Below are 13,980 nucleotides of genomic sequence, written 5' to 3'. Positions count from 1 at the left end.
GAGCTCAATGACATTTTGAAATGGACCCCCAAATTGCTAAGTCCAACCCTGATAGATGACATCCAATCAAAACCCTCCCCAGGACACATTCAGGACCCACTGAGACAGACTGTGGCCACTGGACTGAGAGGAATCTAATTTCCAACCCCAAACTTCCTCCTCTCTTCTGGACGCACAAACAGTATTTGACATTTTTTTATTACTTTGAGCATTTGATTCAGCCTGCCTGAAGGAGCATCAGATATGCAGGGTTTGTACTTTCATAGTCAAGTGTTGCTAAAATATTTAAAGATTTAAAATACTGTTTGAACCCAGGTCTGGGAGAGGCTGGACTGTGCTAATGCTAATGTTAATCAGATGATAAATATTCATGCTGGCTGGTTTAATTAACATCATAACATTAGGTTGTGTGAGTGCGCTTGACATGTTTTCATCCAGGCCACTTCCCAGACCGCCAATCTCCTCACTCTGCCAACTAAGGTCACTGACTCCACTGCGCATGCTCACACACACACACACACACACACACACACACACACACACACACACACACACACACACACACACACACACACACACACACACACACACACACACACACACACACACACACACACATAGACACACACTGAACAAGGCTTAGACTGAAATGCCTGTGTGTCTAAGTATACTTTTCCCCTGCTCCTCCAAGCAATAAAAGAAACACATTTAAAGTTACAAAATAAATCTGTTTTGTGTGTGAACTGTGAACCGCCCTCTTTTTGACTGAATCTTTATTCATTTTCACGCACCAATCTCAGAGCATGTTTATGTTTCTATGTTGGTTGAGCTTGATGGTACTTTATTTCATCCCTACTCTAGAGGAGATATGAGGGCACTTAGGAGACCCAGGACCAGCTGGAGCTCAGGCTCCATCTCCCTCTGGGTGTCTGTAATGGTGAGCCAGCCAGGAGAAGCCACACACACACATCCACTGTATCCTGTTGTTGGCACATCAGACTTGATCAAAGAAGCTTATACCTGACACTCCAAATGATAATTACCAGCATGTCTTTGTTTTTGTTTCATCACAGAATAAACAGCTTACAAATGATGCAATTAATTTTGAGTGACAACAGCTGTGGTGCAGGTCCCCATAGACAAACGGACTGCTACCTTACAGAGAAGCTTCCTTTAATTCTCACCTTTTCCAAGATGGCTGTCAAAGGAAACTACAGGAGTGATGATGCTTAAACCCTTTCATAAAGTATCACAAAGCTCTATAAAACAAAGAGGGGTTCTTTTGGAACTCAAATATTTGCCCATAGAGAAGCAGACAGCTGCCTTATGAAGAATCTACCGTTCATGTTCACCTTTTCCAAGATGGCTGATAAAGGAGACTACGCAACTGGGATGACCCAACCACATGTCTCAGTCTCACAAAGCTCATACAAACAAAGGCAGATTATTTTGGAACACTGCATGCTGTTTTTAGACATCCATCCCTGATGGGAGAAGACGCTTGGCCCAGTTTCTGGAGAGGACAAGTTTGTAATGCAAGATTTATTTAGAGAGTGAAAAGAGAGAGGAAACCATAATGAATGAGTTCCCATTGATTCTCTCACCTCACCTTTTACATCAGGAGCAGAGATGGGAGTCGCTCCAGTTGGACTAACTACGAGAGAGAGGGATGAGACAGAAAGAGAGAGGGGGAAGGGGAGAGAGAAAGAGATGAGAGAGGGGACTGAGTGAGAGAGTAGCTCCAGTTCTACTACGAGAGGGAGAGAGGGATGAAAGAGAAAGAGAAAGAGGGAGAGAGAGAGAGAGAGAGAGAGAGAGAGAGAGAGAGAGAGAGAGAAAGAGAAAGAGAGAGAGAAAGCAAAAAAGAAAGAGGGAGAGAGAGAGAGAGAGAGAGGGAGAAAGAAAGAGAAAGTGATATAGAAATGTATATGATTTATATGTTTACGGTAGTGACTAAAGTATTCCACCCTGAAACGTATGATGAATTAGAATTATAAGACTAGAATTCTCTAATGTGTGTGCATAGGACAAGTTAAGACGTTACTATTTAGCAATGTAAGTGAGACAGTGTGTGAAAAGAAACTGTCAACAGACAACTTGTGACAGACAACTTGTGACCACTGTGAAAATGATAACAGGAAGGAGGTCTCCCCACCCAGGGAAGGGAGAAACCTTTAGGCTTGCAGTAGATTATGTAACATGTTGTAGGATATGATAAGCAATGTGTGTGTTGGAGTAGACTTGTAAATAGCATTGACAGTGTTAGAGAAGATGAGGGGCATTATATAAGGGGAATGATATATGCTATAACCAAATGTGAGGTATAAAAGGCTATGTGCTTGTATGGTTTTCAGAGCTCCCTGAATAAAGAACTAACCTTTTGCAGAAATTCTGGGACTTTGTCAAATTCTTCTATTAACCGGGGCCTTACAACCCCTGGGGAATTGGTCAAAGTATATAGTGAGATTTGAGTCAATATCATTGGAACTAGAAATTCTCGTGACAGAAAGAGAAAGAGGGAGGGAGAGAGAGAGAGAGAGAGAGAGAGACAGAGAGAGAGAGATAAAGAGATAAAGAGATGGAAAGAGAGAGCGAGATGTTCACTAATGTTCACTAATGTTTCCATTGTTTATTTCCCTTTTGTTTATTGTCTATTCCATTTGCTTTGGCAATGTAAACATATGTTTCCCATGACAATAAAACCCTTTGAATTGAATTTAACCGAATTAAGAGAGAAAGAGAGCGAGAGATAGAGAAAGGGGAAGAGGGACAGCAACTTTAACTATTTGCACATCATTACAACATATATAGACATAATAAGACATTTCAAATGTCTCTATTATTTTGGAACTTGTGGGAGTGTAATGTTTACTCTTCACTTTTCATTGTTGATTTCACTTTTGTTTATCCGTTTCACTTGCTTTGGCAATGTCAACATATGTTTCCCATGCCAATAAAGTCACTTGAATTGAACTGAATTGAGAGAAAGAGAGAGAGAGGGTGGGGGTTGGGGGGTTGCTTCAGTTAGAGAGGACTAACAAACTAACTAACAACCTTTAATCTGAGGAAACTCCACACCTGATTACCTCCCCTGATTGGCTCTCGGATGCTCCGGCCTACATCGCTGAAGGACAATGTGTTTAGAAAAGTGTTTTCCTCTTTCTACCTATTTCCGTTTCACAATGAATGGCAAATACAGAAGCTTGATTGAGGATGGAGTCAGTCACCTCTTGCTAAGGTAGCAGAAATGTTTCATGAGTGATTGTCCTGTGAGCTTTTATACGCTAGTCTGCTTATATTTGCAATACATTGCGTACCCTCCAGACGTATGATGTCCAGACACACACACAAATACATACACACACACACACACCTAGGGTTGCAAAGCTACCAGTAGTTTACCAAAGATGCCAGTAGCTTCTGTCATGTTGGTAATTAACAGAAAATCTATGGCGATCTATTGTAACTTTGGTAATTTATACTTGAATAACTTTTAAAAATTATTATTCATATATAGTATACATGTTTTATATCTGTGTCCATATTGTCCATGAGATTCTAGTAGATAGACCATATGGTTCAACAGAAAATAGCCTAATTAATGAAAAAAGCATCTAATCATTATTTTAAATGAACTCTGCAACTTTTCCAAATATTTAAACAAATTGAACAACTGCCACCAGACTGATGTCAAAACATCAAATTGCCAACAAATACATAGGAAAATACAGAAATGTGTGTGGGGAAAAATCTAAAGGATATGTCATGCTGAAACCCTCATATTAAACACCAATGGTATTCACAAGTTGCTGGTTTATATTTAGGATAATATTTTACAGCTTTGTCATTCTATTATTTACTTAAAATTCATCAGATTTAATTATTTCATTTATTTTACTTGATAAGGCCACACAAAGGTTGTTTTTTTTGTGGTGTGGTTTTCAAATAAGCCTGTGGGCTTCCAACCACACCTAGACAACATGTTTTTGTTTGTTTAGCACTTTCTTTCTTTGGTGCAAATAAATAATACCTGTTTTTATTATAATAATAATAATAATAATTAATGGGCCAGAGATCATTACAGACGCCTGTGATAATCTGAAGTACTCAAAACTGGCACTCAAAAATCCCTGAAAGATACTCCACACACACCATACCACACCACACCCACATACCTGTCCTGGCAGAGCGGTTCCGGCCTTCCTGTCTGCGTGTGTGGATACAGCTCTCCTGGGACTTCATGTGATGAGAGACCAGGGCACAGTCTGGATGGATAGCCTCCATCTGGGGTGCAAGAAGGATGAGGGAGAGAGAGAGGGAGAGGGAGAGGGAGAGGGAGAGAAGGAGGGAGAGGGAGAGGGAGAGGGAGTTTATTTAGCTATGAAAAAGCACCGAACTTCAAATGCAGGAAAAGTTGTCAAGCTTCACATTACACATTTGAAGTGTTTTATTTTGTTCTTTACTGGGACCTCACGTGCCACCGTATAACATTGTCCCCTTACGCACACTGTACTATTATTACATTATTCAACACAGAGAGTAAGACACTCATTATCAGCCTCCCTCCTGTCCTATTTGTAGGCCACTAAAACTACTCACAGCAAAACAGCATCTTCCTTTCAAACACCCCTTATTTACCCACATTATAGAGGCAGTCTGCTGCAGTTTGGGTTATGGCTTTGTTCACTCCACACACACACACACACACACACACACACACACACACACACACACACACACACACACACACACACACACACACACACACACACACACACACACACACACACCTCAGCTGGGTATTTGCTACTGCACCTAACAGCATTAGGAGAAGGTGTGAGCTCTCCAGAGACTGACAGTATCTATAATTAACCCCCTCAGTAAGGCTTAAAAATGGGCGCTTCTCGCTATCTAGCTTCTGTAGCTTTTTCTACAACTACATACCTGCCAGCCGTCTCTCCTTTCACTTTGCACAGACAGGATAACACTGACAGCTGGGTTTGGGCATGTGAGGAGGATAACAGAGCGATAGTGGGTCATTATGGGAATGTAATGAGAAGCTTGAGATGCACCTTACAACAGAAGTACCTACCAATTAGCAGTGCAGAGAAATACTATAACTCTACATCCTCATCGTATCACATATCCCTTCTTCAGCTGCATGGCTAATGCATGTAGGACAAATGAATTAAATAAAATAACCTACACTTTACTAGCTTCGCTATCACCATCCAGATGTGCTCTCTTGATGTGCCCTCTCTGCATGTTCTATATCATCTACTTCTATGTTCAGACAGTTCCCCCTTACAATCCCCTCACTAAGCAGGCAGCAGCACTGTGTAGTATATAGCCAGCTGTAGATAAACCTCAGTTATTACTGTACACCAGCTGGCTCCCCCCTGCCTCCTCTTCACTTTCATATCAAAGTCACTGGGAGAAGGGAAGTGGGGTCCAGGGTTGAAAGCCAAGAAATTATTCTAGAAAACTCCAACTCAGCTCCTGTCTGAGAGGTAGCTTGAGGCTTGAGAACACAGGGTTTTGGACAGTTTGAGGACACTAACACAGTAAGAGAACATAGGGTTTTGGACAGTTGGAGGACACTAACACAGCAAGAGAACACAGGGTTTTGGACAGTTTGAGGACACTAACACAGCAAGAGAACATAGGGTTTTGGACAGTTGGAGGACACTAACACAGCAAGAGAACACAGGGTTTTGGACAGTTTGAGGACACTAACACAGCAAGAGACACAGGGTTTTGGACAGTTTGAGGACACTAACACAGCAAGAGAACACAGGGTTTTGGACAGTTTGAGGACACTAACACAGCAAGAGAACACAGTGGTTTGGACAGTTTGAGGACACTAACACAGCAAGAGAACACAGGGTTTTGGACAGTTTGAGGACACTAAACACAGCAAGAGAACACAGGGTTTTGGACAGTTTGAGGACAATAACACAGCAAGAGAACACAGGGTTTTGGACAGTTTGAGGACACTAACACAGCAAGAGAACACAGGGTTTTGGACAGTTTGAGGACACTAACACAGCAAGAGAACACAGGGTTTTGGACAGTTTGAGGACACTAACACAGCAAGAGAACACAGGGTTTTGGACAGTTTGAGGACACTAACACAGCAAGAGAACACAGTGGTTTGGACAGTTTGAGGACACTAACACAGCAAGAGAACACAGGGTTTTGGACAGTTTGAGGACACTAACACAGCAAGAGAAAATCAAATCAAATCCAAATGAAATGTATTTGTTACATACACATGGTTAGCAGATGTTAATGCGAGTGTAGCGAAATGCTTGTGCTTCTAGTTCCGACAATGCAGTAATAAGAACACAGGGTTTTGGATAGTTTGATGACACTAACACAGCAAGAGAAGCATCAAGCCTCTAAAAACAGAAACATGACTGTGTGTGTGTGTGTGTGTGTGTGTGTGTGTGTGTGTGTGTGTGTGTGTGTGTGTGTGTGTGTGTGTGTGTGTGTGTGTGTGTGTGTGTGTGTGTGTGTGTGTGTGTGTGTGTGTGTGTGTGTGTGAATGCTACACGTGTATGCTGTTTTGGTACTGGACATTTCTCAGCTTTAGGCATTTCCTCGTGTGTAAGAGCTCTGCTATGAGAAGAGGATGAGAAACACAGTTGAGATTCTCCTATGTGAGTTGAGCTAAACTGACAAAAACTGACATTAAAAAAACTGTTCTTAAGTAACTGCAGACAAACAAGGAGTAAAGGTTAAACTTCCACCCTCTACTCTCCTGTCTGTGCTGGTTTCTCTACTGTGAGAATAAAACCTCTGAAAAGCTGCCGGACGTTACTGAAAAAAACCTAAGATGTGTGTGTGTGTGTGTATGCATGCGTGCATGTGTGTGTCTGACATTATCCCAAGAAAAGGGTCACACACTCTGCTCAGAGTAAATGTTGCTGGTGAGAGTGAGAGGAATGGTGATATGGCCTTTTCTTCTATATAAGATCATTTTGAAGCCCACGGCCACTTTGTGAAGCCTCCTTCCCCATAGTTTAAGTACTAAACATCTATTTTACATGCTAACTCACTACAAAGAAAAGTCTATGTCATTAAATGACTTAATGTGTCTAGTTTAAATTCCGAATCACCAGAAAGAAAAATTGCTGTCATAAAAATACTGTATGTAAATACTGTAAATGTATCTAGTTTACATTCTAAATCAGCAAACAGAAAAAATATGTAATGAAAATGCCAATACAACCATGACACACAATGCTATAAAGCATGTTTCCTTCCCTCATATTTATCACATCATATTTTACGTCTGCCACCAGATCTGACTGCAGGTCTCTGGGCGCTACAACGGCAGCAGGCAATAAACCAGTCATAATAGAACACAATATAACACCCTATTGACCAGCCACTATTCAAATCCTCTGAGCCTCTTTGTCTTCCTGGTCAATCTACTACTCTCCTCATGTCCAAGTAGCCTACATCTAAAGACAAAATGACAGCATTCAACTAGCATTCAACTACTTTACTACATTTTATACAGGAAAGGCTACAGTAACAAATAAAGCTTGATGAACCTCAACCTCTCTTTTTGCCTCCATCCATGTAATAACGCAGGGGCAGTCTAGTTACATTAGTGTAAATGGAGGAGAAACTCCAGTTCTCTGTTTGAGATGGTCTGCCAATGCTGTTGAGTTGGCACCAATGATGTATGTACACCATGTCTACGGTGCAGGGATCAGTTGGAAGGGCATTTGATTTCCATGTTTTTTTCATGAGACCTTCTATGTGTCCACTCGCTGCACGATAAAAGAAAATAGAACCGCTGGGCATCAAGGGACACAGCTTCAATCTAATGAGCAGTCATTCTGACTGGAACATTCCAACAGTGTAATTAATAGGTTTCATATATGCTATCGTTAAAATAATAATTTGGTTGTGTTTATGAAGGTGTTAGATAACATTACAATACTTTTTTTTAGAACAAAATCATGATCATTAGTTCTTGTTACTGTATGATATATGTAAAAACAAACAAACAAAAATAATTCAAGTGTCCAATCAATTGTATTCGTGGAGTGTCTTTGTTACAACTATGAAACAGAAAGCCAATGTGTTGGAACGCGGTAACAGCAGGGTGTGGAGTTATATTCTATATTCTATAGACGCTATATTCTCCAACGATACGAAACGATACGGACTCAGTCAAGTATCATCATGGGCACTCCTGATGCCACATCATGGCAGCGAGTGTTTGGCTTCAGAGCGTGTGTGTGTGTGTATGTGTGTGTGTGTGTGTGTGTGTGTGTGTGTGTGTGTGTGTGTGTGTGTGTGTGTGTGTGTGTGTGTGTCCATGAAAAACACATCTGTTTAATCCATTAATCCACTACCCCATAGCACAATGGCAGACAGACAGACAGCACCCCGGTGTGTGTGTGCATGTGTGTTTGTGAATGGGCGAGCATGTGACCAGAAGCAACCTTTTCTCTTAAACCCGCCTCTCCCTCCCTAACGATCATAATGGTACCTGTTTATGCCACAGTGGTTCTATTTTAATTCAATAGTAGTTTAAAACATGCCATTAAGTCAATAGTAGTGTTATTAACCATTCTATTAACATAGGGCAGCAGTAGCTCCGGGCCAAAGACCTTCACCATTCTCCCATTCTCCTCTCTCACCTCACATACATGAGTATAGATAACAATCTAACTGTTTTTCCCACTAATGGGCTATTGTGCACATTAGCTTTGTGGACATTGGAGTTGGCGTTAATTCCATTTAATCCAGGAAATGTTCCTCAAGATAAAACTTCAGCCATACCTATAGAATGACAAACACACTCAGAAAGAAAGGTACCGGTACAAACGCTTGTCACTGTAGTTGTACCGTGTAAGGCGAGGCTTCTCAAACCCGGTCCTGCCCCCCTGGGTGCACATTTAGTTTTTTGCCCTAGCACTACACATCAAGCATTGATTATTTGAATCAGTTGTGTAGCGCTATGGCAAAAACAAAACTTGCACCCAAGGTAGGCCCCAGGACCGAGTTTAGGAATGACAGATCTATAACTCACATTTCTACGTGCATTTGGTGGGTCACCCAAAAATGTACATATTGCAGCTTTAAAGTATGAACTGCAAGGGTACAATTATGCTCATATAACTAATGGTAGAGATAGAAACAAAGGAGAAAGGGAAGCGCTGCTAAGGTACACAATAGATTTTGGTGGACAGGAGATGCTCTTTGGCAAAAGGGGTAAATTGGTCATCAAAAAGAAAGGAGGACCAAGGCACTCTTCATATAATTAACTAAAATGCATTTATATTTATGGCATGATAAATTGATTCAAACTTTTACAACTCAGACTTGCTTCAGCTGCATGGCCTTCATCATGGGGCATTTTAATTCATTATATGAAGAGTGCCTTGGTCCTCCTTTCTTTTAGATGTAATATCTTCATTTGAATAGTTTCTCACAGTATTAAAATAATCCTGCATGTGAATTATTATGTGGATTATAATTAATGGGGATTTTTGTAGGGGTTGATACGTTTCTTGTTAAGATAAACCAAGTCTTCAATTTTAAAGTGTAAATTACAAACTTTAAAAGCCTTTTTAAACCTTGAATTCACTATAACACAGAGTGATCCTTTCTCAAAGGAAATTACCCTAAGAGTAGCCAGCAGAAGCATGGGGCTATGATGATGACAACTCGGAGAACAATGATGAAATCTAGCCTGGATAGGAAAAATGTCAGTGTAGCAGCCTATAAGGACATCCAGTCCCAAACTTTTTATGTAATGTCTTTAGCCTGGAAAAATAATGTTTACTTTAGATAATGCATAGGCTATAGCATTACATAAGGCATGTCATTTTAATTGATGATTAGATAGATTGGGGTTAGTAAAAGACAAGTCGAAATAATGTTTTTGTTATGAAAGCATCCACTTACCGTTTCCCACACAGTCAGATGCAGCCACATAGCAAATAACGCGCGTATCCATTTCAACGATGACGTTTTAGTGAGTAACATTGTCCTTTAGAATGTACCCTTTTCTTTCTACAACAAATGGTTCAAATAATAGTCAATTGCATTGACATAACCCTAAATAAGTATCGTAATTATTATTTTTTAACTAGTATTATCTGATGCTCTTCCACATTAAGCTATTAACCACATATTTTGCATTTGCCTGGACGACTGGAGGTCATCTTTTCTTGTCGCCGTTATTTTGAAGTTGGGCGGGTTTCTGCAGCGCAGGTATGGCTTGGCAAGACTTCACCATGCATGTACAAGAGACAGGACTCGACTGAGCGAATAAGGTGCGCGCCTCTTCCTCAAACGCCAGCTCGAGCGGACTGCGCAGCGCAGACACGCACTCTCAGTATAGCAGATGTGCTTGTCCCATAGGCGAAATTGTCATGGGGGATATTCAGAACAGGTTGATTCGTCCCTCACCCTCAATCATTTATCAAATAAAATAAAAACATGTTGGTTCGGGGCCCCCTGGAGGTCAGGGGCCATCCAGATAGCATGATCACGTCATAAGCAATGGAAAAATGGGGGAGAGGAAATTAGCATTAACGGTCAACTTTGTTCACGAAAAACGGTATAACTTATTCTCTTTCTCAATTATCTAACAAACATGGGGTGTGCCTTTGGTGGTTCATCATGTGTCATTCTGGTTATGCGTGTTGCGACCGACGTAGCTATTTCATTAGCTATGCTAGCCACTGTAGCTAGCCACTAACTCTTCCACTATGTATTGGTGTCATTTCATAGGGCTTGTTTTTGGATGGAAGCTGTAGAGATCGGTAAGAAATGGCACTTCTGTAGCCAAATATCTTATTCCTCCATTTTTTTGAGCCTGGAAAAATGTCATGGAAGAATGTGAAGAATACCATGAGATGACCTATAAAACAGCACATTTTTCTCTCTGCCCAATAGCAATATGTGTAGAATTGCAGGAAATTAGCTTTGAAGCTGCAAAACTTTCTCTCTGCCCCATGGCAAAATGTGTAGTATTGTAGGAAATTTGCTTTAAAACAACATTTTATATCAGACTCAAGGCAAAATGTGTAGAATAGCAATATAAAATTATATGTTTCTCTCTGCCCTATGGCAAAATGTGTTGAAATGCAGGAAGTTAGCTGTTTTACAAAAACTACATTTTTATTTTTGGGGGGGTTAGGGGGCCTTCCACTTATCCTTCAACTTATACTGTCTTTTCAAAATACCCCTCCATATACCCCTCAAGAGAGGCATAATTAATAAGTTATGTCAAACTGTGTAGAATTGCAGGAAAAAGATGCAAGAGTATAGAATGAATCACCAACATTATTTGGGTATGAGTTAATAGAATACAAACTCTTAAAAGTGAGATCTTCACTGGACAGCTCCGCCATTTCATGGTGGGAAAAATTCTAATAGTCCGCCTTATTTCAGTTTATGTGACAAAACAAGCAAGTATAGTGTAGATAATCGTTTTACCATCTACACCGCTGTGGAATATTGTATTTTAAGCTGTTTGAAGCTGGTGTACATAAGTAAAAGACACTAAATGAAACTTGAGAATGGGAAGCATAGAAATACCACACATAAAATATATCTACAGCTTCTTAGACTTACTTTCAATGAGAATGACAGATCTATAACACACTTTTCTAAGTGAATTTGGTTGGGTCTCCCAAAAATGTTACTTATTTCAGGTCACCCCGGACCCCCCGTCTGTTCGTACCCCCCAATATCTACACCACAATTTTGCCCTTGGCTTGTCCTCCTTCGAGATAAAGAGTGACCGTAGTTTGTCCACTGGCTTCTTATATTATAAATATTTACTATATCCACCGTTAAAGGGATACTTCAGGATTTTGGCAATGAGGCCCTTTATCTACACTGAATAAAAATATGAACGCAACATGTAAAGTGTTGGTCCCATGTTTCATGGAGCTGAAATAAAATATCCAAGAAATGTTCCATACACACCAAAAGCTTATTTCTCTCAAATTTTGTGTACAAACTAGTTTACATCCCTTTTAGTGAGCATTTCTCCTTTGCCAAGATAATACAGCCACCTGACAGGTGTGGTATATCAAGAAGCCTGTGCTGGGGACAATAAAAGGCCACACTAAAATATGCAGTTTTGTCACACTGTTAAGCGTGTGTAGCGGAGGCGAAGTCAGGTGCAGGAGAGCAGAGTGTAGCAAACAGGCTCACTTTAATTCCGTTCCAAATTGACAACACAATAAAAACATACAAGTGCCAAAACCATGGAAAAAAACTAAAGTAATGCGCCTGACAACCCCATAACAATAAACAATTACACACAAAGACATGATGGGAAACAGAGGGCTAAATACATGTAGATTGATAGGGAATGAAAACCAGGTGTGTATGGGACAAGACAAAACAAATGGACATATGAAAAATGGAGCGGTGATGGCTAGAAAGCAGGTGACATTGATCGCCGAACGCTGCCCAAACAAGGAGAGGAGCCGACTTCGGCGGAATTCGTGACAGTACCTCCCCTTGACGTACGGCCCCAGCGGGCCGCCGACACCAGCCTCGGGGACGACCCGGAGGGCGAGGCGCAGGCCGATCCGGCCGGCGACGGTGAAACTCCCGCAGCAATTCAGGATCCAAAACATCCACAACCGGAACCCAGCAGCTCTCCTCCGGCCCGTACCCCTCCCACTCCACGAGGTACTGAAGGCCCCCCACCCGACGCCTCAAATCCAGGATGGAACAAACTTTGTATGCCGGGGACCCTCGATGTCCAAAGGGGGCTCCCGCACCTCAGATCCTTGGAGCGGACCGCTGGAGGTGTACACGGGCGGCCTCCCATGTCTCCTCCGTGTGCCTAAACCAGTCGTCCACCGCAGGAGCCTCGGTCTGGTACCCCAATACACACTGAAAGGGGGAGAGGTTAGTGGAGGAGTGGCGAAGCGAGTTCTGTGCCATCTCGGCCCAGGGCACGAACGCCGCCCACTCCCCCGGACGGTCCTGGCAATAGGACCGCAGAAACCTGCCCACATCCTGGTTGACTCTCTCTACCTGCCCGTTTCTCTCGGGGTGAAAACCTCAGGTAAGGCTGATCGAGACCCCCAAATGTTCCATGAACGCCTTCCAAACTCTCTCGACGTGAACTGGGGACCCCGATCTGACACTATATCCTCAGGCACCCCGTAGTGCCGGAAGACGTGTGTAAACAGGGCTTCCACAGTCTGTAGGGCCGTAGGGAGACCGGGCAGAGGAATGAGATGACAGGACTTAGAAAAACGATCCACAATGACCAGGATCATAGTGTTTCCCTGTGAAAGAGGAAATCTTTAAGGAAATCCACTGACAGATGTAACCAAGGTCGTTGAGGAACGGGTAAGGGTTGTAACTTACCTCTGGGCAGGTGTCTCGGAGCCTTATACTGGGCACACACCGAGCAGGAATAAACATAGAACCCTCACGTCCTTTGCCAAGGTGGGCCACCAGTACTTCCCAGTCAGACAGCGCACCATCCGACCGATCCCCGGATGACCAGAGGAGGGAGACGGAGAGCAGACGGAACGTACATACGCCCAAAGGAACACTGAAGGGGAGCGGGCTCTGTACGCATCGCCTGCTCAATGTCCTCATCCAGCTCCCACACGACCGGCGCTACCAGGCAGGAGGCCGGGAGTATGGGAGTCTGATCCATGGGCTGCTCCTCTGTGTCATACAGCCGGGACATTGCGTCTGCCTTCTTATTCTGGGAACCTGGTCTGTAGGATAGGGTAAACACAAAACGGGTAAAGAACATGGCCCACCTTGCCTGATGAGGATTCAGTCTCCTAGCTGCCCGGATGTACTCCAGGTAGCGGTGATCAGTCCAGATGAGGAAAGGGTGTTTATCCCCCTCAAGCCAATGTCTCCACACCTTCAACGCTTTAACCACAGCCAACAACTCCCGGCCCCCCACATCATAGTTGCGCTCCGCTGGGCTGAGCTTCTTCGAAAAGAAAACAC

General features: G+C 42.4%; 1 protein-coding gene across 1 annotated transcript in view; it reads right to left on the bottom strand.

Moving 5' to 3' along the window:
* Window positions 1–10,250, bottom strand: part of LOC115126871 (pituitary adenylate cyclase-activating polypeptide type I receptor-like) — a 97,733-nt gene extending 87,483 nt beyond the window's left edge. Inside the window, exons 1-2 of the mRNA XM_065009188.1 lie at window positions 9,934–10,250; window positions 4,176–4,284 (exon numbers count right to left, since the gene is read on the bottom strand). Of these exons, the coding sequence (XP_064865260.1) occupies window positions 4,176–4,284; window positions 9,934–10,014 (190 nt within the window). The 5' untranslated portion in view covers window positions 10,015–10,250. The remainder of the gene's footprint in view (window positions 1–4,175; window positions 4,285–9,933) is intronic.
* Window positions 10,251–13,980: the final 3,730 nt, after the last annotated feature.

This window comes from Oncorhynchus nerka, linkage group LG24 (genome assembly GCF_034236695.1).
Source record: "Oncorhynchus nerka isolate Pitt River linkage group LG24, Oner_Uvic_2.0, whole genome shotgun sequence".
Lineage (NCBI taxonomy): Eukaryota > Metazoa > Chordata > Actinopteri > Salmoniformes > Salmonidae > Oncorhynchus > Oncorhynchus nerka.
Note: the sequence above shows the minus strand (reverse complement) of the source record. Positions and strands in the feature narration are given on the sequence as shown.